The sequence below is a fragment of the Lissotriton vulgaris genome, chromosome 1_1 (genome assembly GCF_964263255.1).
Source record: "Lissotriton vulgaris chromosome 1_1, aLisVul1.2, whole genome shotgun sequence".
Taxonomy (NCBI): Eukaryota; Metazoa; Chordata; class Amphibia; order Caudata; family Salamandridae; genus Lissotriton; species Lissotriton vulgaris.
Window position 1 is genome coordinate 1,517,414,215 of NC_141685.1, and position 27,419 is coordinate 1,517,441,633.

Sequence of the window (27,419 nt, forward strand, 5' to 3'; positions counted from 1 at the left end):
CACCAGAAAGTCCTGGAGAACAGAACGGCCGAAAAAGCAATCTCTCCAGACTTGGCTGGCAGGCAGTAGTGTCTAGAGAACGTGTGCAGCGAGGCCCACGTAGCTGCCCGACAGATGTCCTGCAAGGGTACTCCCCGACCCAGGGCAGTAGTAGCCGCCGTGGCCCGAGTGGAATGGGCACGCAGCCCCACAAGAGGCTCCCATTTAGCCAGTGAATAAGGAATATGCTACTTACCAGTATCCATCTGTTCTTGGCATTTAGGGCTGCTGACATTCATATCTGTGTATAGATTGCCGCCTAGTGTTGGGTCCGGATGATTGCACTTTGTTGTCCTGGAAGAGTCTTCTAAGTATCACGAGATAGGTGACTCCTCCCCTGGACTACAGTGCGCATGGGCATCTTCTCCATCCTAAGATTATTTTTCGCCATTGTGGCAGATATGGAGATAGTAAAGTAAGAGATGGCCATGCAAAAGATAATGCTGCAGCTGCGACAGTCACCGGGGAGAAGGGCGGGCGATATGAATGTCAGCAGCCCTACATGCCAAGAACAGATGCGTACTGGTAAGTAGCATATTCCGTTCGAGGCTTGTGGGCTGCTGAATTCATATCGGTGCATAGACTTTATAGCAGTATCTCCTCTAGCGGTGGCTACCTGTGTCAGCTGTAGCAGTTTGAAAAAGAGTTTTGAGGACAGCCTGGCCTACAGCAGCTTTCTGCTTGCTTGCACGTCTACACAGTAGTGTTTTGTGAAAGTGTGTATGGTAGTCCATGTGGCTGCCTTACATATGTATTCAAGAGGAATATTCCCTAGGAAAGCGATGGATGCCCCCATTTTGTCTTGTATTGTGTGCTCTTGGGGGGACGGTTAAAGTGTGTTTGGCTTTTTGATAGCATATTTGAATGCATTTAACTATCCATCTGGCTATTCCTGACTTTGATATTGGATTCCCTTTATGTTGTGGTGAGAAAGCAACAAATAGTTGCTTTGTTTTTCTAAATGATTTTGTTCTGTCCACATAGTAAAGCGGAGCTCTCTTTACATCTAGTGTGTGTAGGGCTCTCTCGGCTACTGACTGTGGATTTTGGAAGAACACTGGCAGTTCTATAGATTGGTTAATGTGGAAATTTGATACGACTTTTGGCATAAACTTAGGGTTTGTTCTAAGAACTACCCTGTTAGCATGTACTTGCATGAAAGGTTCTTGAATTGTTTGTGCTTGTAATTCGCTAACTCGTCTGAGTGAGGTAATGGCAACCAAGAAAGCCACCTTCCACGTTAAGAATTGTAGTTCGCATGAGTGTAGAGGTTCGAAAGGAGGCCCCATAAGTCCGGTAAGTACTATATTTAGATTCCAGACTGGGGAAGGAGGGTGTCTTGGAGGGATCACTCTTTTAAGACCTTCCATAAAAGCCTTGATTGCTGGTACTCTAAACAGTGAAAGGTGTTGCCTGTTTTGAAGGTATGCTGATATGGCAGCTAGGTGTAGTCCTATTGAAGAGTAAGCCAAGTTGCATCTCCGACGATGCAGTAGGTAACATATAATGTTTTCTATGGAAGCATCTAATGGGTTAATTTGGTTATTGTTGCAGTAAATAACAAAACTTTTCCATTTTGCAGCATAGCATGCTCTAGTAGTTGGCCGTCTAGCCTCCTTGATAATGTTCATGCAATCAGGAGGTAAGTTAAGGTATCCGAACTCTAAGACTTCAGGAGCCAGATTGCTAGGTTCATCTGATTGGGATCTGGGTGCCTGATTTCTCCATGGTTCTGAGTTAGAAGATGGGGTGCAAGGCACAGCCTTTGATGAGAAACTACTGAAAGCTCCAGGAATGTTGAGTACCATGGTTGTCTCGCCTATGTGGGAGCAACTAGGATTAGCGTGAGTGACTGTTACCGCAGCTTGCGTGCCACCAGCGGAATCAGCGGTGCTGGGGAAAAAGCATACACAAATCTGCCTGACCAGTTCATCCATATCGCATTGCCCTGTGACAACGGATGTGGGAACCTGGTGGCAAAGTACTGGCATTTCAAGTTTTTTTTTGTGGCAAACAGGTCTATCTCTGGGTGACCCCACTGTTTGAAGAATGGCTGGAGAACTTTGGGGTGGATCTCCCATTCGTGCAGTTGTTGGCTGTGCCTGCTGAGCAGGTCTGCTATCTGATTGTCTTTCCCTGGAAGGTGTTCTGCCAGGAGAAAGATGTCTTTTGGAATTGCCCACTTCCATATGCTCTGTGCCAAGTGGGACATCTGTGGAGAGTGTGTTTCTCCGTTTCTGTATGTAGTACATTGCGGTCATGTTATCCGTCCGGTCCAACACAGTCTTGCTGTACAAGTATTTTTGGAATGCTTTTAGGGCTAGGAATATCGCTAGCAATTCTAGTTGGTTGATATGCAGTTTCTTTTGTTTGGTTGTCCAGAGCCCTTGTACTGTGTAGTGAAGGAGGTGGGCTCCCCAGCCTGTCAGCGATGCGTCCGCTGTTAGTACTAGTTGTGGAACCAGGTCTTGGAACAGTCGCCCCTTAGAAAGGTTTTGTGGGTTCCACCACTGCAGAGAGTTGTGAGCGCGACTGTCTACCAACACTAGGTTTTTTAGTTGCCCTTGAGCCTGGTTCCATTGCTGTGCGAGGCATTCTTGGAATGGGCGCATTTGAAGTCTGGCATGGGGGACTATGAATATGCAGGAGGCCATTATGCCTATGAGTTGCATGAAGACTCGAGCTGGCAGAGTGTGTAGTGGCAGAAATTTCCGAATGAGCATTTGCATGCTGGATATCCTCGCTGAGTTTGGGTATGCCTTTGCCACTGAGGTATCTATAGTGGCTCCCAGATATTGTTGTATGTGGGATGGTTGCAGATGCGATTTTGGGTAGTTTATTGAGAAACCTAGGCTGTGTAGCAGCTGAAGGGTTTTGGACGTGTCTTTTGCACACTGTTGGTACGATTTCCCTTGTATTAGCCAATCGTCCAGATACGGGAACACATGGATGTGTTGCCTCCTGAGATGTGCCGCTACTGTCACTAAGCATTTTGTAAACACCCTCGGAGCTGTGGTTACCCCGAAGGGCAAGACCTTGAATTGGTGGTGTTGCCCTTCTATTGTAAATCTGAGATATTTTCTATGAGCTGGATGGATGGGTATGTGAAAATACGCGTCCTTGAGGTCCAATGTTGTTAGGAAGCCTCCTTGCTGTAGTAATGGGAGCACTTGCTGTAGTGTGATCATATGGAAGTGCTCTGACAGTATATATTGATTTAGAGGTCTGAGGTCCAATATTGGTCTGAGGGAATCGTCCTTCTTGGGAATACGGAAGTATAGGGAGTATACTCCTGTCCCGTGATGTTGGAAAGGGACTGGCTCTATGGCCCCTTTTCCAGCATGCATTTCACCTCTTGTTGTAGCAGGTGATGTGTTCTTTGGACATAGGACGGTGTCTGGGTGATATGTTTGGTGGGGTAGAAGTGAGTTCCAGGCAATAACCATACTGGATAATTTGTCTCACCCACCTGTCCGTGGTAATTGCGTTCCAGACAGGTAGGAACTATTGGAGTCTGCCTGACCGGTGTTAGGTGGTCTGGAGGTAGCGTAATGAAGTTACTGTTTTGTGGCAGTGGAGACTCTGGTGTTATTGCCTCCACGTCCTCTTCCCTTATTATTGTTTCACCTAGAGCCTCCTCTGTTGGAGTTTTTTGTAAAGGAACTTTGTGTGGTGCCTTTGTATGATGAAGACGTTTGGGAAGTATTGCCTCATGTAGCTGCTCTGTATGAGGAGCGTCGAAAGGAACTTCTATGTTGCTGAAACTGCAATGCTCCCATTGACTTTGCGGTTTCTGTGTCCTTTTTAATTTTATCTAAAATGGTGTTGACAGCCGGGCCAAAAAGGAAGTCTTGGTTGACTGGCTGATTAAGAATGGTGGACTGCACCTCATCCTTAAAGCCCAAAATACGCAGCCATGCGTGTCGCCTTAGTAAAACACTGGTGTTAATGGACCTGGCTGCGGTGTCTGCTGCATCAAGTGCACATTTAATGGAGGCGTTTGTGATTAACTTTCCCTCCTGTATGAGGTCATCAGCTTGGGCTTTAAAAGGATGTTGCATTAAGCTATCAAGCTGGTCATAGTGCGCCCTGTCGTAACGAGCTAGCAGAGCTTGTGTATTGGCTACCCTCCATGAATTGGAGGCCTGTGCTTCTACCCTTTTACCTGAGGCTTCTAATATCTTTGATTCTTTATTGGGGGGAGGGGCTTCCCCCATTGTCTGTGAGTTGGCCCTTTTGCGTGCGTTAGCTACCACTAGTGAGTCTAATGGTAACTGCCCTCTGATGTAGGTAGGGTCTGTAGGGGCTGCCCTATACTTTTTCTCAATCCTGGGATTGATCAGCCGTGCCCTGGCTGTATCTTTAAATATGTCAGGTGTGTTTTTTAACACTCCCTTTAGCATAGGAAGTGTTCTGACACTCTTTTCTGATGTAGGGAAGGTGTCGAATAAGAAGTCTTCTTCGACAGGGTCATTATGCATATCTACATTGTGGTAATGTGCTCCCCTGTCTAGTAATTGGTTGAAGACAATCGTGTCATCAGTAGGTGAAGGCTTAGTTGGATAAGAGGAGACACCAGGGATGGGATGGGTGTTGTAAGGGTCAGTTGTGTGAGAAGTTGGCCTGATATATGATGTTCACTAGTTTCTAGTGATCACCTTGTATCAGTCCAAACAACCCTTATGGTGATTGGTTGTAAGTCAACCTTATAGACCAGCTATCCTAATGGTAGCATGGACAAAGCAGTCTTAGGCTAAACTCTTTTGGCATGTGAAGCCAGCTGTTTTACCACATATAACCCCTTGAATACCAGATGAAAGGACACCACACAGGTTGTTATGAAAATAAACAATATATTTATTACTAACAAACACCTCTGAACTCTTTATGAGATCAGAGGGCTAAGCACATAACAATACTCTTAAGAAAAATACAATAAGTCGCACAAATTACAATGGTGCCCTAGGGGCACGGCAAACCATATACTAAGTAAATGGTATAAGTAGAACGATAGAAGAAATGAGGATGCCCAGAGGCTACAGAATCACTGGGGCTACATTACCCTAACCTTAGGTAAGGAGCAGGAGGCCCACGGGATGCGTGTGCAGTGTTAGAACACACACGCGGTTTCAATGCAAAGTCAATGGGCATGAATAAATTACGAACTACGTAAGTAAAGACAGTTCCGACTGGTTGAGACTGAAACTACAGGATACCTGGACACTAGGAGAGTCAATCTACCTATGAGCACCGAAAAGTTCTTGCTACCTCACCCACGGGCTGCGGGTGCATAGGTGTGAAAGTGTGTCGGGTTTCCGCGTTGAAGTCAATGGAGCCTTGGAGAAAGATGCTGCAGGCGACCAGGAGGAAGATGTCCGGAGTGATCCAAGGGTGGATCAAGGAAGATGGAGACCTAAAAGCAGAGGGGATAATGTTCACAGTCACTAGCCAGTGACCGGCGTTGAACCAGGAAGGAACCAGATGATGTAGTTGCGATCAGGTGAAAAGGTGACGCTTGACTCTGCAGCCACATGAACCAGGAGGTGTCTTCGACAACCAGGATAGAGGCACGAGCTGTCCCACGTAGGCTCTCGCTGTCAGCGGTGTCTGTTCCGAGATCGGAGTCAACAGGCCTTGGCAAAGGCAACCCACGCGGTGAGTGAAGATGGCGTCAGGTGCGGACCAGGAGGGTCCGGGGTACTTCTCTTTTGGAAGGAAGCAAAGGCCAGTCTGGAGCAACCAGACTAGCGATGTAGTTTTCAAAGTTCGTCGTCTAGGAGGCTACAAGCCAGCCGGCAAGTGACCAGACAACGCGTCGAGCAGCAACCAGGCAGAAGGGCCCCGCGTAGATCTGGTGGAGGCTGGAGGGCTGGTCTTCGGTGCAGGAGCTGCTCGGGGCTGGGGCTTCTCAATCCCCAAAGCACTTTCTCAAGGGTGCCTCAGAGGTCGTGCTGGAAGCAAAGTGCAGTTTCTTCAAGGTGGCCGGTCCCACGTGTCTCGTCGCACCCACGGAGCTGTGCTGCAGATGTGAGTTGAGGTCGGAGAGGTCTGGAAGTCCGGGTCTCGTCGGGCTCTGAAGTCTGGTTCCACCAGGAAGGACGACAAAGTGAACCGCTAGGACGCTTGATGGTGCCTGCTTGTGCAGGGTGGTCACTCCTTGGCCACAAGGGAGATTTCTTCAGTCTTCTGTGGAGCAGACCGTCGAAGTCCAGAGTTTCTTCTTTGTAGAGTTGTTCAGGATAATCTAATTTGGAATGGGACTAGCTCCTACCTTTATTCTGCTAAAGGGGGCTGTACTAGTGACTAGGTCCGTCCCATGGGTGAGACCAGGAAGGGCGGTGGTTACACCCCCTATCCGTTGTCCGGTTTCACGCCAGAGCTGGGGCTGGAGTGCCCCAGCAACTGGTTTGAACCGGGGTATGCACAGGGACACCTTGTGTGCCCCAGGCATGTCTCATTCCTTTCAACCCTGCCTATCTGGAAACACAAAGTCCTGTCTGGGGTGGTGCTGGCACCTTCCCAGGCAGGAAACCCTTTGTCCAGGCCTCCGTTGCTGGAAGGACTCCCAGCAGCAGGAGGTCAGACTTGTGTCTGTGGCAGCAGCATCCATTTTGTGATGCTGAGGCTCGGGTTAACTTTAACCGGGGTTCCAGTTACATACATGTCTTATCCCTCTAGAAGGGTGGAATGCTACCCCCGTCGCCAGAACTGGCGAGGGGATAGTATTCCAAAGCGTATGACACCTTACACGACATGTTTCGATAATGCTATGCCAAAGTTCGCAATAACCGCGAGGATTATAATGCACTTAAGAGTATATGGTATAGCGTTATCATGGAACAGCTATAAGGACATGGTTCCGAAAGCTGCAGACAGGCTCAGCTCAAGCTAGAGCACCATCTGCCATAATTCCAAGCACTCTGCCTTCAGGATTGATAAGGCCTGCCATAGGAGTGACTTATAGGAGTATATGTGTCCATTTTGGGGTTAGATAGAGGTATACTATATCTACAGCAAAGGGTGATTACACCACCTTGCCCCAGCTGTGTTATCAGCCAGTTGTGTCAAATAGTAAGGCCAGGCCAGGGGTGGCACAATACGTGCTGCAGCCCCTGGTAGGCCTTGGATGCACCTATGCCCTGGGTACCTAGGGTACACTGTACAGGGGCTCAGAAGGTGATCCATGTTCCAATTTGTATGTACCTAATGTACATGGAGTCCATTTTAACAGAGAGACCAGAGGGCCTCAGGTCCTGAATAGCAGGGCCCCAGGTCAACCAAGTCGAAAACAAGCTAAACACTAGGCAAAAAGTTGGGGGTAACCATAGTCAGATATCCACCTTCCTACAAGTTGGCTCATCCCATGGTACATTTTGTGGCTCAGGATCCTGTGGATATTCATAATCAGCCTGAGGATCCTCCCCTGTGTTTCCCTCATCGTCCCCATGGTGAGAAGGAGAGTAAGGAGCAAAAGGAGTAGTAGGCATAATAGGATAGAAGGTAATGAAGAGTCTAGTTGGAGAAGTCCCAAAGTCCTTCTTTATCAATGGAATAGGGGAATGAGAGTCAGTGTCCAGTGGCCTCTTCTTTCTGTGTAGGATTGTGACTTTACCAGTCTCTGGATTAATGTATATTTTTGCCTGGCCGTCTGCTGGATCAGGATGGAAGAATTCTTCCTCCACTGTTCTTGGTTGTGACTCTTTTGGGTCGATACCACCTTCAGCCTCGACGACTTTTGGTGCCTTAGTGCTTTTTTTCGGCTCGGGCCCTTTTTTCGGGTCGGCACGTGTTTTTGGGTCGACCGTGTCTTTCGGTTTGACATGTTTCTTGTGCTCGACAGGCTTCTTTGGTTGACTGTCCTTTGCAGAGTTGATGGTCTTTTTCGGATCGACTGGTGTTTTCGGAGCACTAGTCTTCGGCTTGATAGCCTTTTCCGGGCGGATTATAGGCTTCGATACAGCACCCTTTCCGTTGGCGACTTTCTTTGGTTCGGCAACTTTTGGCACAGTTGCCTTTTTTGGCTCGACGTCTTTTTTTGGTGTCGGCGCCCTTCGGCTTGGGGTCCTTTCTGGGCTCAACGACCTGTTTGGGGTCGGCGCCCTTCGGCGTGACGGCCTTTTTCGGGTCGACGGTTTTCTTTGGGTTAACGCCTTTAGGCTGCACGGCCTTCTTCGGGTCGACGTTTTTATTTGGGTCGGCGCTCTCGGGCTGTATGCTTTTGTTCGGGTCGACGGCTTTCGGGTTGACGACCTCTTTAGGTCTGGAACCTTCTTCGGGATTGCGGTACTTGGCCCTGGGGTCCCTGAAGGCTTAGGTTTCGGTTTCGGAGCCGAGCCAGATGGCAGGGCTGGCGAATGTTTCTTTTGATCTTGGCTAAGGCCTTTTGGCGATGCCTCGACCGGAGCCTTCGGTAAAGGGTTAATCGGTGTCGAGGACAATGTACTCACAATTTGCCCCGGTGGGATCTCGTCATCAGAGTTGAGTAGTCCTCGACGGTGACGATCTCTAGGTCCGAATCTTGAGCTTCTGGAGGTTCCTGGTCATCCTCAAAGATGTTGTTCGGTTCCGGTGCCTGTCGCTGCATCTCTTGCCAAGCGGCCCGTCGATTCCGGATGGTTTTCTTTGATCGAAACTGGGCGCAGGCCAGGCAGGTTTCTTCCTTATGGTCTGGGGAAAGGCACTTGTTGCATACTGAATGCTTGTCAGTACGCGGGAACTTGGAGTGGCATTGTGGGCACCTTTAAAAGGGGCTCCTTTCCATCGACAGCAGGCCCACGTGGCGTCGAAAAGGCCCAACGGCCCGCATCGACGACCGATTCGAGATGGAAAGCTTTATGGAGTCAAGAAGTACCGAGCGAGAACAATACCGTTGAAGTCGAAGGCCTTTTGGCCTTTATAAAAGTTTTGTTTCGATTCCGAAGTAGGAGTGTAGGAATAACATCCGAACCCAATGGCGGAAAAAAACAATCTGAGGATGGAGAAGATGCCCATGCGCACTGTAGTCCAGGGGAGGAGTCACCTATCTCGTGATACTTCGAAGACTCTTCCAGGACAACAAAGTGCAATCATCCGGACCCAACACTAGGCGGCGATCTATGCACAGATATGAATTCAGCAGCCCACATGCCTCGAACCAAGCCTTTATGCATAAAACGACCTATCAAGAAATGGTTAGTTTGTGCACCGCCCGTCCCTTCTTAGCGCCCATGTAACCAACAAAGAGCTGGTTGTCCACCCGGAACTGGCGTGTACGGTCCAGATAGAAGGAGAGTGCACGTTGACGGGTCGAGACGTGGAGCCTCTCTTCCTCTTTCGAGGGATGCAGAGGTGGAAAGAACGTAGGCAAGGTGATGGACTGCCCGATGTGAAAGGCTGTAATCACCTTGGGCAGGAAAGAAGGACGCATTCTTAAAACAACTTTGTCCAGATGGACAGAAAGAAAAGGAGGCTTAGAAGATAGAGCCTGAAGCTCACCCACTCTCCTGGCAGAGGTGATGGCAACCAGGAATGCAGTATTAAGAGTAAGAAGATGAAGAGGGCAATTGTTAAGTGGCTCAAAGGAAGCGCACATCAAATAAGTCAGAACAAGGTTCAAGTCCCACTGAGGCATCACGAAAGGAACAGGAGGAAACATGTGAGTGATGGCCTTCAAGAATCTATTTACAACAGGGGAAATGGCAGAGAGCCTTTGATAGTTCCCAGAGCAGAGCCCTGCTGGGTAAGAGAAAGAAGAAAGAGGAGAACCTCTGAAAGGGGGGCAGAAAGGGGATCCAAAGCCTTTGCTGTGCACCATGCCACAAATTTGTTCCACCTGCAGGCGTATACATATTTTGTGGAGGGATGCCTGGCTGCCAGTATGACATCACAGACTTCAGGAGGCAAGTCAAATGGCCTCAACTGTCGCCACTCAATCTCCACGCATGGAGGTGGAGACTGGACAGGTTCGGGTGAAGGACCGTCCCCTGCTGCTGCAACAGGAGGTCCTCCAGAAGGGGCGGACGAATCGGGGGATCAATCGACATGCCGGGTAGCTCGGGATACCAGTATCTTCGTGCCCAGTCCGGAGCCACAAGGACGACTTGGGCCCGGTCGCGGCTGATCTTCAGCACTCTGGGCAGAAGTGGTATAGGAGGAAAGGCGTACAACAGGCTCCACTCGCAACGAAAAGCGTCTCAGAGCGAGTGCCGCCTTGGAAATTCCAACGTGCAGAACTGATGACATTGCGCGTCTCTTCTGTGGCGAATAGATCTAACCAAGGCTCTCCCCACTGCTGTAAGAGACCTTGCGCCACGTCCGATTACAGAAGCCATTCGTGATCCATCATGCACCTGCCAGGTGTTGAACCACCAGGGACACGCCCTGATGTTCCAGCAGATCCTCCTGACAAAGGGTCCACAACCCCACCCCGCCCTGTTTGTTGCAGTACCACATGGCGCTGGCGTTGTCCGTGAACACCTGCACTATACATCCCCGACAGAGAGAAGGAAGGCTTTCAGTGCAAGCCGGATCGCCCGCAGCTCCAGAAGGTTGATATGGAGCCGAGACTCCGCCGGAGACCAGAGGCCTCTGATCTCCCGCTCTCCCATGTGCCCCCCCCATCCCAGGAGGAACGCATCGGTCACCACTACGTGCTGCGGTTGGGGTAGGGAGAGAGATCTGCTGCTGACCCAATCGCGGTCCGTGAGCCACCACTGCAACTGTCTCGCAGTGTCTTCAGAGATCAGGATGTGGTCGGACAGCTTGCCCTGATGCTGGGCCCACTGAAACTTCAGGTCCCACTGCAAAGCCTGCATCCGCCACCTGGCGTGATGCACCAGAAGGATGCAGGAGGCAATCAGCCCTAGAAGCTGCAGCGTCAACCTGACAGACTCGGGATAACGGCTGAAAGATCTGAATCAGAGCCTGAATATCCCGAACCCGCTGTTCGGGAGGATAAACCCAAAACTGCACCAAATCCAGAACCGCTCCGATGAAGAGGAGCTTCTGAGAGGGACACAGGTGTGACTTCGGCACATTGATGGAGAACCCCAGCAGGTGCAGAAGGTCGGCCGTAGTCTGGAGGTAGATGACGACTGTCTGGGGTGAGCCCGCCTTCAACAACCAGTCGTCGAGATAGGGGAAGACGGATACCCCTAATCTGCGCAGATGAGCTGCGACCACCGCCATCACTTTCGTGAACACCCGAGGGGCGCTGGTAAGGCGGAAGGGGAGCACTGTAAACTGAAAGTGCTCATGGCCTACCGTGAACTGCAGGTAACGCCGGTGGGCCGGCAGGATGGGGATGTGAAAATATGCGTCTTGCAAGTCCAATGCTACCATCCAGTGTCCGGGGTCTAGGGCAGCTAAGACCTGAGCCAAAGTCAGCATCTCGAACTTTTCCTTCTGGAGGAAGCCGTTGACGTTCCGCAGATCCAAGATAGGGCGTAGGCCCTCCTTTGCCCTTCTTGGGTACCAGAAAGTAGTGGGAGTAACAACCACACCCTACTACTGGCCCAGGAACGCACTCGATGGCCCCCTTGGCCAAGGGGGCCTTAACTTCCTCTTGCATAAGTTGCAAATGATCCCCAGACAGGCGGTGGTACTGCGGGATCACGGCTGGAGGGGTCGCCTCGAAGGGGAGGGAGTAGCCCCTTCGGACGATTTGCAGCACCCACCTGTCCGATGTGATGGTGCTCCTGTGGAGGAGGTGAAGGCGAACCCTGCCCCCGACTGGCGTCAAATGGGCCTGAAAGCTCTGACTAGGAAGGCTTTGAGGCGTATGCTGCAGGGGTGGATGTGGACTGGCCATGCCGCTTTCCCCTGGCACCGCCACAGCGGTTACCACGTCCGCCACCGCGCTGGATGTTGGTCTGCTGCCCGTGGCTGGCAGGACCTGAAGGGGCGCCCCTTCCTTGGCCACGAAAGGAGCGAAAGGCAGAAGTTTGGTGGCGCTGGCCCGACAGGCCCAAGGACTTGGCCGTAGCCCTGGAGTCCTTGAAACGCTTAAGAACACTGCCTGCCTTGTCGCCAAAGAGGCGACGCCCATCAAACGGCATGTCCATGAGTGAGTTCTGGACATCAGCCGAAAAGTTGGCGGTCCTCAGCCAGGCGTGGCGGTGAACCGCCACCATCGTGGAAATCGCCCTGCCCAGTGAGTCCGTGGTATTCAGCCCCCATCGAATAGAGTACTGTGCTGCATCTCGCCCCTCCGCATGGGCTTGAGCGAGTTTTCCGCGGGCCTCCTCCGGGCAATTTGGCAGCACGTCCGCGACAGTGTCCCACAGAGAGTGGGTATAACAGACTAATAGGCAAGCGGTGTTGACCGACGGCAACCCCAAACTAAGTGAGGAAAACAGCTTCTTACCGAACTGCTCATACCTTTTGGATTCCCTCTCATGTGGAGAAGTTGGGAATGCGGTCTGGGAGTTAGAGGCCTGGATAACCAGGCTCTCGGGGGTGCGGTGGGTGGACAGGAAGCTAGGGTCGCCTGGGGCCAGGCGGTGGCATCTGGCCACGTTCCGATCTACTGGGGGGCCAGTAGCTGGCCTGGACCAGGTGCCTAACAGAACGTCAGTTTGGGCCTCATTAAACGGCAGGAGAGGTTCCGAAGAGCTTGCCTGCGGTTTAAGGAACTCGGTGAGGAGGTTAGTCCTCACAGCCGCGACAGGGAGCGCAAGAGCCAAGGCCTTGGCCGCCCTCGTCAACACCATGCTGTAAGCAGCCCCTCCTCCGTAGCCACGGTAGGAGGGGAGACAAATCCAGTGTCGGGCGAAGTGTCCAGACCACTGGATTCCCCTAGCTCAACTGCTCAGTCCTGATACGACTGGCACTCCTGTTCCAGAGGGTCCTCAGACCCCTCCCAATCCTCCTCGCCTCCCATCTCCTGATAGTCAGGTGCAAAGGATGGGGCCGGATCATAGAAGAATTGCTCTTCTCTCGGCGACTAATGCGGCGTCGAGCGACGCCTGTCCGATGCCGGATCCGGACCAAGGGAGGAAGCGGGGACGACGTTGTCTGGGGACGGCGTCGAGGGCAACACCCTGGGGGTTGGCGCCGGCAGAGGGATCGTAATGTCGACCAGCGGCGACATGGATCAAGCAGGGCCCTGCGGCATCGGGACCGAAGTCGTCGATGGCGCCGGGGCCAAAGTCCCCGGCCCGCTTGGGCTCCCAGTCGGGGCTGCGGGGCCCAAAGGCGCCGCAGTGGGACCCAAAGGAGGAGAGAGCGACCTCATGGCCATGAGGAAGGCATCGATCTCCGGCGTCGCGTTCAGCCCAGGGACCGGTGGGTATGGAGCTGGCCGCGGCACCGGCCAGTCTACACTCACTGCCAGCCAAATACCAGTCCACACACCACCAGGCACGCGCTAATCCACACACACTGCAAGCCAAGCACCAGTCACACGCCCCGGCAGCCAAGTGCCAGTCTACACACACCAACAGCCAAACGCCAGTCACGCGTACTGCCAGCCAAGAGCTAGTCCACACAAACTGCAAGCCAAACGCCAGTCCACACACACTGCCAGCCAAGCATCAGTCTACGCACACCACCAGTACACAAGCACAGAAGCTAAGGGCAAGTCTGCACGCACCGCCAGTCAAACACCAGTCCACATGCACCACCAGTCAAGCGCTAGTCCACACACATTGCAAGCCAAGCACCAGTCTACACGTACCCCCCCAAGCGCCAGTCTACACACACCTCCAAATGCCAGTCCACACGCAACAACAGCCAAGCGCTACTCTACAAGCAATGCCAGGCAAATGCCAGTCCAATCGCATTGCCAGTCAAGCGCCAGTCTACATACACCACTAGCCAAACACCAGACAACATGCACCACTAGTCAAGTGCCAATCAACACGCACCGCCAGCCAAATGCCAATTAACATGCACCATTAGCCAAGCGCCAGTCTACACACACCACCAGCCAAATGCCAGTACATGTAGGCTGTCAACCGAACCCAGTTCACAGACACACAAACTTTTGTTGTGGTCTAGTTATTTTCTGTCCCCCTTGGGAGCAGATAAGCCTAAAAATATGGCCAATCTAACCGCCGGGGCAGAAAATGGCCAAAATATTCCCCAAGAGGCTACTCCACACATATAAATACAAAACTCCTTGTTGTCTAGTGGCTGTCCGCTCCCTTAGGGGCAGAGGGGCCTAAAAATTGGACAATCTGCCCCCAGGGGAATCAGAAAACAGCCAAAACATTGCCCAAATAAAAGGGGAGAAACACTTGCCAAAGGGGCCTCTCCCCACGTTGTAAAAACAATTATCCCTAGTGTCTAGTGAGTTTCTGCTCCAAAAGGGGGGCAGATCGGTCTACCAATATGGCCGATCTGCCCCCACAGGGGCACAAACAGCAAAAGTATTTACCAGAATACCAGAGCAGCGACCCTTGCCTAAAGTGTGCCTCCCCAAATTGCGAAAAACAATTATCCTGGTGTCCAATGGGTTTATGCCGGTTAACAATATGCCAGATCAGACCCCAAGGAAAGCAGGAACAGCCACAATATTTTCCCCCCAAAAAGGGGCGTGACCCTTGCCTAAGGGGCCTCTCCCCGACATGCCTAAAAAATTATCCCTCCCTGGTGTCTAGTGGCTTTCTGCCCTCCATGGGGGGCAGAACGGCCTAAAATTATGGCCGATATAACTCCGTTGGGGCACAAAATGGGCAAATGCTCAAATTACTGGGAGCTACCCAAGTCCAAGGGGCAGCTCCCTTGCACAAAGAAATGCCCTCAAAACATCTCTGGTGGCTAGTGGATGCATTCTTGCGGCGCTATTGTGGCCCCACCAGTGATCGCTTAGCAGGAATGCACTGCAAAAGAGACACCGGGGGAAACAAAAAACTTGTTCCTTCCCTCTGGTGCCTCTCTGCTCTCCCCAATTCCTTCCCAGATGAGAAACTTACATGTTTTTCTGCAGGAGCACGGGAGGCTAATAGCTTCCAGCGCGTCACGGCTGTTTTGATGACAGCATGAGCTGCTTCCACTGCTGTCCATGGAAGGGGGGGGGGGGTTAAAAGTGACGTCCACGGGGGTAGCGCTGGTACTTCCCCTGTGGGTGAGTGAGAGAACGGACCAGTTCCTTCTTCAGCACACCCTCAGTAAAGAAGGGGTTAAAACAAATAAATCTGTAAGGAGCAAGGACTCTCTCACACCTTCAACAAACCGATCTAAACATAATATTGCAGTACCTCAATCATTCTCTAACACCGGCCATCCTCTCTGGAACTTGCTCCATGAAAAACTGAAGCTCAATTACGATTTTCTTCAGTTTCGGAAAATACTAAATCCCCTACATTTACTTTTATATGTAAATAAGTGCCTGTGCTATATCCATCTTGCTTCATCCCACAACTGCTACCTTTCTCCGACTTTCGTCCTCTTCCTTTTCTCGCTTCTTGCCTATCTCTCCTATCCCTCAAACCTACTTTTCTAATGTCATGCCCCTAAATATATTGTAGGGAGGATTTGTGTGGGAGGATAAAGCACATTTGATTGGAGTATTCTCTGGTTTGTAGTTTTGGTTTTACATGTATTTGTGAGGTTTTCTTTAATTTTAAAACCTGCTGTGTAAATTTACTGTTTGATCTTGGTATATTCAACCTAATCGGTAGCATTAAGCAGTTGTATGGTGTACAGCTCCTTGTGATGTATTCCTCCAGTGAGTTTCACTGGAGTCTCATTTCCGATTCCCATTCAAGCTATTATAGATTTTAATTCGGTTTAATACATTTTTTATTGATTTCACATGGTAACAACAATACAACCTAAACTGCCTACATCCAATGGCCTGCGGGTATACATTTGGATGTGTATTCGGTAGGCAATGAATAGAAAAAAAGAACTACAATGTATTAATCAACACTAATATAAAAACATTAAAAATAAGGGGGAGGGGTGACAAGAGAGGGGGTGAGAAGGAGGGGAGGGACTTTATTCTCCTGGAGCAAAGGCATCACTAGTGGGTGGTTGCAGCCTATGTGTGTGCGGTGGGTATCTTAGCTGTTAGGCGTAGGACCCGCAGGTACTGGGGGTATGTCGGCTAATGTGCCAAATACACTATGCATGGTTGCCACATCTTATCTCCATTCCCAAGATTTCCCATACTTTATGAAACCAGTTCTGGTGGGAAGGTATCCGGTCTGTCCCCCACCTGGCCAACTGAAGATGTTTTGCCGCCCACAATGCAAGAGTGATAGCTTTGCCTCTGGGCGATTCCAGCGGGTAAGTGACTAGGTTAGGAAGACCCAACAATATGTAACTAGGAAATTTGGGTAGATCCGTGTTGGACACTGTGTTAATAGGGTCTGAGAATTCTGTCCAATATGTTCCTATCTTAGAGCACTGACATAAGAGGTGTTGTCTGCAGCACAACCAATCCTCCCTGGGGTTCCACTTAGCCACTCTTGCTGGTGTGAGATACCAATAGTGAGCTATTTTGAGGAGCATTACTCACGGGTCGTGGTGAGGGCGGATGTTCGTGCTTGGTGTAGGATGTCACTCCACTCTTTATCCCAACCCAATTGGCCTCCTGCCATGCTCTAAAACCCAAGCCTTCCAACGCCGGGGGGCAGTCCAGGTTGCCTATCTAAGGAGTCTGCGGAGATATTGGAGTAGAGAGGTTGTATCTCCACTGTACCTTGTCCCAGACTCCCAATGCCGATCTTGTGACCGGTGAGATTTATAAACCCGTCGGTCTAGGTTATTTCGGCAACTAAAGCACTTTCCAAATGTTCATTCCCGCTATAGCTTGACCCATAAAACACCAATGCTTTTCGGTGAGTGTTTGGGTCCATTCTACCATGTAGCGCAGTTGGGCTGCCTGATAATATTTGCAGATATTCAGGACCCCCAGATCGCCCTCTGCCACTGCAAGAAAAGCTCTTGATCTAGACATTCTCGCCCTTTTACACTCTAAGATGAAGTCCCAGATTAGGGCCTGTAGCTTTTCTAGTATTCGTGCTGGGGGTTGGAGCAGTAGGGTTTGCATCACGTAAAGCAATTTAGGAAGTAACGTCATTTTGACAGCTGCCAGTCGCTCCTGCCATGAGAGATTAAGTGACTTTCATTTAGTGACCACGTCATGGTGAGTACGTTTCCATACTTGCATTCCTCAGAAGCCTTGAGTGTGGGAAATATTTGTAAGCTCAGATACTGGACCCCATTGTCTTCCCACAAAAATGGGAACTGCTCGCCGAGGCGTGTTCGCTCAGGCTCCTGTAATGTCAGGTCCAGGACCCAGGATTTCTGTGGGTTAATTTTGAAGTCTGAGGTTCGCCCGAATTCTGAAAGTTCTGCCATGATGTCTATCAAAGAGTCAGATGGGTTTGTGAGGGTCAGAAAGACATCATCGGCGTATAACATGTACTTATGTTCCCTCCTTCCCATCTGGATCCCAGTCAAATCTACATTGTCCCTTAAGAGTTCCGCAAGGGGCTCCATGTAGATCTCAAAGAGGAGAGGGGACAGAGGGCAACCCTGCCTGGATCCTCACCCAATTGGGAAAGTGGGGGATCGTACGCCATTCACACTAATGTTAGCTCCAGCCGCGTAATTGGGGCCGAGGCCCGCTAGCTCAAGCACCCGGTACAGGTAAGGCCAGTGCACTCAGTCAGGGTTGGGATCTGGGAGCAACGCGTTTTGTCCAGGAGATGACACCGCCTTTTCGTGTTTTCGCTATACCTACGCTCTGGGATAAACCCAGCATGGTCTGGGTCGACTAATCCTTGCACGTATGATACCAATCTAAGTGCAAACACACTAGTAAAAATGATTGCGTCCACATACAGAAAGGAGATTGGATGGTTGGATGCACAGTTTTTTAAATCATTGCCAGATTTGCGAATTACCGTGATAGTGGTGTTGCGCATTGATTATGGTAGCATTCCCTGTGTGTCAATGGAGTTGAATAGGCGTGTGAGTATCATGCCAGATGGGCTGCAAATGTTTGATAAAATTCCCTACCGTAGCCGTCAGGGCTAGGTGTCTTATGTAGTAGCAACCTATGTATGGCAGCGAGGACCTCCTGCACCGTAAAGTCCTTCTCTAAGGTAGTGTACACAGGTACCTCCACTTCAGGTGGGTGGATTCGAGACATGTATGCCTCGAAATCACTGTCTTGTAAAGGATTGGCAGTGTAGAGGGCCCTATAAAATGTTCCATATAAGTTTGCAATACCATCGTCCGTGTCGAAAGTAGAACCATCGGCTCCACAAATTTCCGGTATCCGCCAATCTAATACCTGCACCCGAAGGGGGTGTGCTAGCATTGTCAGTTCAGTTTCAGACGGCTGGTCGTCATCCACTCTGCGACGGCCTTCATTCCCTCATGAAGGTTGGATTTGGTGGTGGCTGGATCCTTGGTGAGGGAGAGGATCAGCTGGGTGTCGTCGGCGTACGATATGATGTTGAGGTGGTGCGCTCGAACGATGTTGGCAAGCGATGCCATGTAGATGTTGAAAAGGGTGGGGCTGAGGGATGATCCATGGGGTACGCCGCAGGTGATCATGGTGGCTTCGGATCGGAATGGGGGAGGCGGACTCTCTGGGTTCAGCCGGTGAGGAGGTAGGTGATCCAGGTCAGGGGTTTGTTACGGATCCTTGCATCGTGGAGGCGTGTGCGCAGGGTGTGGTGGCAGATGGTGTCTAAGGCGGCCGAGAGGTCCAGGAGGATGAGGGCCGCTGTTTCGCCGTTGTCCAGCAGGGTCCCGATGTCGTCGGTGGCGGCGATGAGGGTGGTTTCAGTGCTCTGGTTGCTGCGGAAACCGGATTGGGAGGAGTTCAGGATGTTGTTCTCCTCCAGGTAGTGGGCCGGTTGGCGGTCTTCTCAATGACTTTCGCCAGGAACTAGAGAAGTTTCAGCAGCATCATTGTGCTTTAGTAAGGTGGTTCAGATTGCTAGGGTGGCCGTATGCAGCTTATCATATCTGAGGAGGTTTGTGTTGAGGCCCCAGCAATGGGAGGTTAGTGGTTGCAATGTGTGGCGTAAACTCAGGCTAATGGGGGAATGATCAGAAAGGGCGTCAGCCCCAATATCTGCGGTTGTTGTGGCCCTCATTATCCCTGGTGTGGATCCGACTATATGTTTGGTGTGGCACTGAAAACAATGTATAGTCTACATCTGTGGGGTGCATGTGTCGCCACCTGTCAGTTAGTCCCGCATCTGTCAGCCAGCCTTTGGTGCCTGTAGTGACACCTCTGTCCTGGCCCGTCCAGGGGTGTGATCTGTCTAGCTGCCCGACGATTGTGACATTAAAGTCACCCCCCACCACCATCTTCCTGTCCGGGGTAGAGATCAGACATCCAAGGACGTCTTTGATGAACAGCTCCTGTTTGTCGTTAGGGGCATAGATAGTTGCTACTGTGTACCTGATGCTCTAAATCTGTATATACAGTGCTAGCAAGCGACCCGGGGCGTCCACGAAGATGCCCTCCACCCTCCCTGCAAAGTGTTTGGGAAGCAAGATGGCAACCCCGCCTTTCTAGCAGGTCCGAGGAGAAATATTAAATGTCAAACCAGCGAGAACGCATCACACGCCAATCCTGTTGGACCAGGTGAGTGTCTTGCAACATGCAGATGTCCCATTTGGTGTCTGAGATATCACAATACAGCTAACCGCTTTCTGAGGAGTTAATGCCTCTAACATTAAGGCTAAGTATAGACACAATGACTCATGCCATTGCATCCTGCTTCTGGCCCACCCAACTACTTCGCAACTATCCCCCCAACACAATTACAAGTTTGAGGTCCATGCCCCCGCTGGGTGTGCAAAGTGAAATTAAGGAGGTCATCTCGAGGAGTTCCACCGGTATGACCCTGTTATTGGGACGTTTGGCACCGACTTTGGCTTAGAACCGGCAGTTTACGTTCGGAAGGACAACAGTAAGAGCATATGGATAATGAGGACTAGATAACCTGGACCGTCAGTGGTCACCGGAGGAAGATCCGGGCACGCCTTCATGCTGAAGGTGTTGGAGAAGTCATGCGCGTTTTTCTCGGCTGTCAGCTTCTGTCGGCTTATTCAAGTTTTTTGGCTCCCATCTGGAAGAGCACCTTATTTATCGACCCTCATTCGAGGGCTTGCGGGTCTGCGACCTCGGGGTTAAGCTTGCCAAAGGTCTTGCATCTCAGGTATTGCACATGCGTCCGCTAGAATGCGGACCAACCGGACCTCTTCCCTCCATGTGAACTGTAGGCAGAAAGGGTGGCTCCACTTGTATCGGATCTCCTGAGTTCGGAGAAAATCAGTTAGCAGCTTCAAGGCCCTATGGCGCTGAAGAGCGGTCAGGGATAAAGCCAAATCTTGAAGCCTTCAAATTCAATAGTTCTCAGGTCCCCAGTCCCGGACATTATTGCTTCCTTTTCTTTGTAATGATGCAGGCAGGTAAGTATGTCCTGGGGTTGGCCCGGTGCAGTTGCTGGCCTCCCGGCCCAATGTGTACGGTCCAAAATAATTTGCTGGTCTTGTAATAAGTGTGCCATATGCTTGAATAGCCGAATAACAAAAATAAAGTCTGAGGCAATGTCACGTTAAAGCTCCGCAAAATTCACTCGAAAAGTGTCAAAGAGCTCCCCATAAATGGCAGCGATACCGGGGGCTCCTCCCCGCTCCTTACCTCACCACTGGCCTTGTCGGAGTGACCCCCTTGGTCCTCAGTCTACCGCACTATGTCAGTCTTTTTAGTATTCGAGCGGGCAAACATGTCTTTCACTAAAGGGTCTTTTTTCGCTTGGCGGAGAGTGAACATTCCTAAATGGGTGTGGCTCCTCCACTGTATAGCAACTCTCCCAGTGGATCGTCTCCCGTGGACACGCCTAGGTGATCTGTAGTGATTTGAAACAGCCAATGAAACAGCTGTTCTTTGTAGCGAGGAGGAGCAGCTTTCAGTACTTAAGCGCCAACAGAACGAGGCGGGCGCCGGCGCCCCTCTAGTGGGCCGCAGAAGGCTGCAATCCAGGGCCCTCACCTCTAACTTCAGTGGTGTAGTCCCGGGGACGGGATGGTCCTATTCGGGCCCCAGGATGCGCCACCAGTCGCCAGCACCCACCTCCGCTCACTCCAACGCACTAGTTCGACCCAAGCTGTGTAAGCTTCACAGGCCCGCCTGCCTCCTCCACAGAAGTCAGGGTCCCCGGCCCTGGGGGGGATCAGCTGTGCACCCTCCACGTGGGCGCTATCCGCCGGACCCGCTGGGGGTATTATGTTGGTATGGCTGCCCGTCTTATCTATGGTCTCTCCAAGTCTCATCATGTCACCCCACTACTCAAGGCCCCGCACTGGCTTCCCATTAAAGAACGTGCCCTCTTCAAGCTGGGTTGCACAGCCTTTCAGGCCCGTGCTGGGACTACCCCCACTTTTATCAATTCTGAAATCAAGGCCTACACTCCCTGCAGAGCTACGCTCATCCTCTCAGTCTCTTCTCTCTGTACCACGGTTAAGGAAGAACAAAATCGGGAGGGATGACATTTTCTGTTCTCGCTCCAACTTTCTGGAACACCCTCCCAGCCCCCATAACATCTGCTGCCTCCTATTTTGAGTTCTGCAGGGCACTCAAAACTTTTCCTTTCTTGCAAGCCTTCTCCCCTTAGAATCTGCTCTCCTGCTCCTTAGGGCCTGCATCCTTCAGCGCCAAGAAACCGCTTGGTAGTTGTGCACTCAATAAATACTTTAATTTCAAATTCAAATTATGTTTCATGCCACCACAGGTCCTAGTAAGAAAGGAAGGCCAGCCACCACACTGCTGCACTGTGTACTGAGGTGGGCTAGCCATCAGTCGCGGGCCGCAGAAGACCATCAGTCAATGCCCTCGCCTCATAAACCGGCTCCGACGCCTAATGGCTACCGTTGCAGGCTCCCACTGTCACAAGTGGTCAGGGAAGGCGGTGCACCCAAATTGGCAAGGCGATAATGACCAAGGCCTCCTCCACAACTCCGATTTAAGTTCTGGCCTTGGGCCGGGGCTGCAACGGGTACCCTCTCAGGCTGCTCTAGCTGACGGGACTCTCCCCCACCTGACACCTCAGTGTCTCCACTCACTGTGTGGAATGTCTTTTTGAGGGGGCCGCTGTGCCTCTACAAAGCCGCCGGAATACGATCCTCGCCTCGGCGAGACAAGCCATGGCACGCCCCTCTACGTACAGATTCAAGCCTGGGCCCGTCGCGTCACACAAGTCTATCTCACCTTGGTCGCCGGAGCCGTGTCCCCCACCACTCTTCTGTCGTCGCAAGCCCCCCGGTGCTGTCTCGCCTGCTGTCTGCTGTCAGACGGACTCTCCCACTGTGTCTGGCTATCAACATCTGCTGCTGTATCGCCGCTGGGCCTAAAAAGCATCAGAGCTCCAAGATGCACGTCCTAGACCTTGGCCATCTTGTACACAAGGCCCTATAGATTTTATTTCCTCTTTCTTTTGTTACTCTTTCTTTCAATAGGAAGAACAGCAATCTCCTGAAATTAATGTTTTTACTTTGTCTGCAAAAACGTTTGGGTTACTGAGAGGAAGTATAGACTTTCCATTTCCCTGTCCATATCTTCATACCTGAACTGCCTCTTTTTGAATAAATTATTTTTAACGTCTTGTGCCATCAATTATCTTTTTTATCTAACCTTGTCAACATTTTCAGCTGTCTGTTATTGGACTATCAGGACATTCTTTTCCTTCTTCAAGAGCTGTTTTTGGTAAATAAGCCACCAGTAGTCCTCTTAATGGAAACATAATTTGTATTGGTTATTGGGGTTCTAATGTTTGGGGTACTGTTGGAGAATAAATTGGAGAAAAAGCATAATCCTCACCATCATGTCCTTAACAGAATTGAAACTTTCCTTCATGCTATCTAGTGTAGTGTTGGCTTTCTAGTTGTTTTACCTATGTCATCAAATGGTATGTTACCACACAGGATGTCTGATTGGAATGTTATGTTCTGATGCTAGAGTCAGTTGGGAGCTGAGGATTGGGCTGACTGGTTACAGCTCCTGGTGGGGATTTACCTTGTAATTACTCTTACTATCTTGAACTACCATCTCATGCCAACTTAATTAATAAATACATCTTTCTACAAGAACCTACGTGACCTGTTCATCATTTAACATCACTACAATTGGCGACGTTTTGGGATCTTTTTCTTCATATTTACAAGCAACTGAAACATGAACTTTCTTCAAACAAGGTAACCAATTAAGTTTCTCCTTCTTCAAGCAACTTCTTAGCAAACTGGCACGTTATTAATCCCCACCAGTGACCATTCCACTCTTTTGGTCGTCCTCCAACTATTCTGCCAGTCCCTGCTTTCTAAAATCTTAAGTTATCTACTGCTGCACCTGATTTAAAAAACTGTTTCACCTGTTTGAAAAGTGACTGCACCTGATTTAATAGCCGTGGCACCTAATTTATTAGCCTGCTTATGTGTAAGCCTGAGTTGCTTTTCTAAATTGGTGTGGATGAGGTTTGAGACTGCTTCTGATATATTTTCCAGCTGATTTATATGCCGGCAGTGTATAACCTACTTTGCTGATGTCGAATGAAGAGCCTTTACTTCATGTGCTGTTTCTCGGCTTTCATTTTCCGACCTCTGCCTCAATTCAATAATTTCAGCTTCAAGCTTTTCATTTTAAAATCCTGCGATCCTAACAAGCAGTTTTGAGCATCGTGAGCACACATTGACTGCCATCTACTAGCAGTTATTTTAAAGCCATCAGAGATATCCAAACTATTGACACCTTTTATTTGTAAACTGAAGCCTGTATTAGCTGCTACTTTCCAGCACACATTTTTTCTTTAATAATAGCAGCTTAAAGATGGAAAAATCTCATTCTCTTCGACACACGCATTTTTTGCTTCTGCTTATGATGAAGCATAGCAGTGTTTTGAACATTGGCTATCGGTGTTTGGGTTATTTCTATATTATGTCTTGCCTCCGTGTATATGCCCTTCATTGGCAGTTTAAACGCCTTCACCATATTTTAAAGTTCTACACGAGGGCATACAGAGCCGCGCGCTCTTACCTTCTATGCTGCCTTTCATTCCTGATGACGCCTGCAACCTCCGTGTGGTTTCCAGCCTCTCCTATGACGTACCAACACTCTACAGTTTTAGGGGAGCACAGACCCGTCTTGAGCCATCCGGCTTGCCGTCGCCCTGCGTGCCTCCATTTTGTCTTGCACCACCGGACCTTCGTGAATTTCATTTATGCTGCCAACCACGTTATTAACATATTGTCAATCTCCTCAATCTCAATTTTGGATTGCCTTAGCTGCACATTGTTATTCAAAGCAGGTACTGTTTTTTTGCATTCTTTTCTGTGTTTCATTAGTGCAACTTCAAAAACTTCAACGCTGCAGGTTTTCGGTGACATGCACACCATGAGAGGTATTTATTTTGATAGCGAGTTCTATTTTAATTATATGCTTTATGGCAGTGCAACAACTTCAACGCTGGGCATGTTTTCGGTGACATGCACACCATCAAAGGCATTTATATTTTACAGCAAGTTCAGCTATTCATAATTATTGTGTTTGCGGGGCGAGGCAGCAAATATTTTTTTTTCCCTTCAGTTTGCACCTTCTTAAATTGACGCAGGTGTTTAATATCACAGCTATCATTGACTTGCACTTCTATACCATTTTCTTGATGGTGATAGTCAACGGTGACTACCTTATTTATTTTAGTTTCTTATTTTATTGTTCTCACATGTGTTCTCCTTTTGGTATATTGGATTTTATGAGCTATGCATAGTACAAGTGAATATTTGGTGTATTCTTTTCTGCTTCTTCAATGTTTTTCTGGTATACAGAATATTTTAAACTATATAGTTCTGTTTCTCTTATAAGTGGACCTATATTGTCTAAATTTTACCGGATTATTAATTGATTGCCGACATCAGTTTTAAAGGTTCAGTGCACTAAACGTTATATTATGATTTTATATGAGCTCTATGATTGTTATGATGATTTTCTCCTTTGCGCAAAGGTTTTCAAGACTTTATGTACGTAGACGTGCGTTACATGAATTGTCATTATTCATTTATTACTTAAAAGTTTTTAGTGTCACATGCACGTAATTCTGTCATGTGATTACTATGCCAGTTTTTCGCCTGTTTTTACAGGTTTCCTTCAGAATTAATTATTCTTTCTGGCAACTTTTCTTCAGGATTATATGCATGTGATATTGTTGAGAGATTATTATGCCAGTTAGGGTTATATGCATGTGATATTGTTGAGAGATTATTATGCCAGTTAGGGTTATATGCATGTGATATTGTTGAGAGATTATTATGCCAGTTAGGGTTATATGCATGTGATATTGTTGAGAGATTATTATGCCAGTTTCACTACCTATTATTTTTTTTCTGGCAACTTTTCCTCAGTGTTATATGCGAGTAGCTCTGTTTTATGCTTATTATGCCAGTTTCTAACCGTTTTTACAGGTTTCATTCAGAATTTACTATTCTTGCTGGCAACTTTTCTTCTGTTCAGGCTCTTGTTAGTTGTTAATGTTTTTTTTTCCACTTTTAACTTTCTCATATTTGTGTTTTATTTGGTTCTACCTTTCACTACTCGGTTCATTGTTTCTCAATTACGCCAGTCTGGCCAATAGGTGTGTTTGCTGATTCCGTGAATTTTGTGTTCGGTGTCCATATTCTTATTTTCGTTTTCTTCTTTTCCTTTAGGGAGAAGATGTGTTGTCTTTTGCATTTTCATTTGGTTTCTGTTCATTCTTCTTAGTTCTAATCTTGTTTAATTTTCTCTGTTGATTCTTCTTGCTTCTTATCTTGCTTGATTTTTCTTTGTTGATTCTTCTTGGTTTAGATCTTGCTTGATTTTCCACCTCTTAGATGTTACTGTAATTTTTCTAGTCATAACTTCTCTTGATTCTTATCTGTTTAAACTTTCTTCATTTCTTCCTTCTTTTGTCAACTGATTTTATGATTGTGTTTGCCTTCTTCACTGTGTATGTATCCATTTCTACTTCCGTTTCTTCATACCTTCCGTTCACTTTTTACATAACCCATTCCTACGTCTGTTTCTATATATCTTCCTTATGTCTGGTTATTATTTGTAATTGCTTTGTTCACATCTTAACTTTTGGTTGCAATTGCAAAACGTATACAAGGGGAAGATGTGTAGTGTTGGCTTTCTAGTTGTTTTACCTATGTCATCAAATGGAATGTTACCACACAGGATGTCTGATTGGAATGTTATGTTCTGATGCTAGAGTCAGTTGGGAGCTGAGGATTGAGCTGACTGGTTACAGCTCCTGGTGGGGATTTACCTTGTAATTACTCTTACTATCTTGAACTACCACCTCATGCCAACTTTATTAATAAATACATCTTTCTACAAGAACCTACGTGACCTGTTCATCATTTAACATCACTACATCTAGGTAACATTTTATCAACAAGAACTCTTCCGTCAAGGCTTGAATAAAAATATAATCCACTGTTAACTCACCAACATAGGATTGTAGGATCCAAAAGCACCAAAAGACTCTTCATCTCTTGTGTATAACAGACGACCCATTAATCTTTCCAAAAAGGACACATTTAATCCGTATGCCATGGCAATCCTAGACTTTATAACTGGACCCAGTTGCAATGGATCTCCGGCAAGAACAATCTACAAATGTGGTATTTACATTGTAAAGTCATTACTTTTGTAATACAAGACTTTCAAAATGTATAGTTTTTCTAAGCGTAAACATTAATTTTAAAACCGCTGCAACAAAAAGTCACTCATTACATCACAGGGACTGTTGAGTCATGCTAAAAGTGTCTATTGTTGATGCTGCAAAAGTGGAGTGCTGTCACCTTTATTAAAAGATGTTCCACATCCATTTTCAATTTACTGTCAAAGATGAAGTTACTGCACCCCGTGATTCCCGACAAAAAACTAATTTTGTGAATCTCCTCTTTGAAGGACCTAGGAAATTTACTTCCTACACCATCTCTTCTCCAAATGCATTATCTCATTCCAAAGAGCTGCTACTTGTCAGAGCTGTGCTGTTTGAGACCTATTTGGTTTGATCATTTGAATCCCTACATTCAACTACATATCACACAATCTAATAGGTATTCATCATGTGTGTAAATCAGCCTAATGTGCACTATGAAAAGTATCACACTGTACTAGTCTATAGCACTTATTCCCTCTTTAACAAAGCATGCATCTTTTATTTAGAGAAAACTAATGTGCCTGATAATATTAAAATAAAGCCTCACTTCCACCCGCAAGAGATAACCATCTTCTTTGCAAGCACCTCATTGAGAACAGATTGAAGATTTCCTGTCCCAAGTGACATAGCTAGCCCAACAGGGAAATCAAATTTGTATGGATAACGAAGAGGAATGTAAATCTTTGCTAAAAATATATTAAGCGTAAATACAGAACTTATCAAATT

The 27,419-nt window shown here is 48.5% G+C and overlaps 1 protein-coding gene across 2 annotated transcripts in view; it reads right to left on the bottom strand.

Moving 5' to 3' along the window:
• The window catches only part of MOV10L1 (Mov10 like RNA helicase 1), a 1,040,774-nt gene that overhangs the window by 416,348 nt on the left and 597,007 nt on the right, over positions 1-27,419 (bottom strand). For both annotated transcript variants that reach the window (XM_086967454.1, XM_086967456.1), the window contains exon 20: positions 26,474-26,638. In XM_086967454.1, the coding sequence (XP_086823580.1) occupies positions 26,474-26,638 (165 nt within the window). The remainder of the gene's footprint in view (positions 1-26,473; positions 26,639-27,419) is intronic.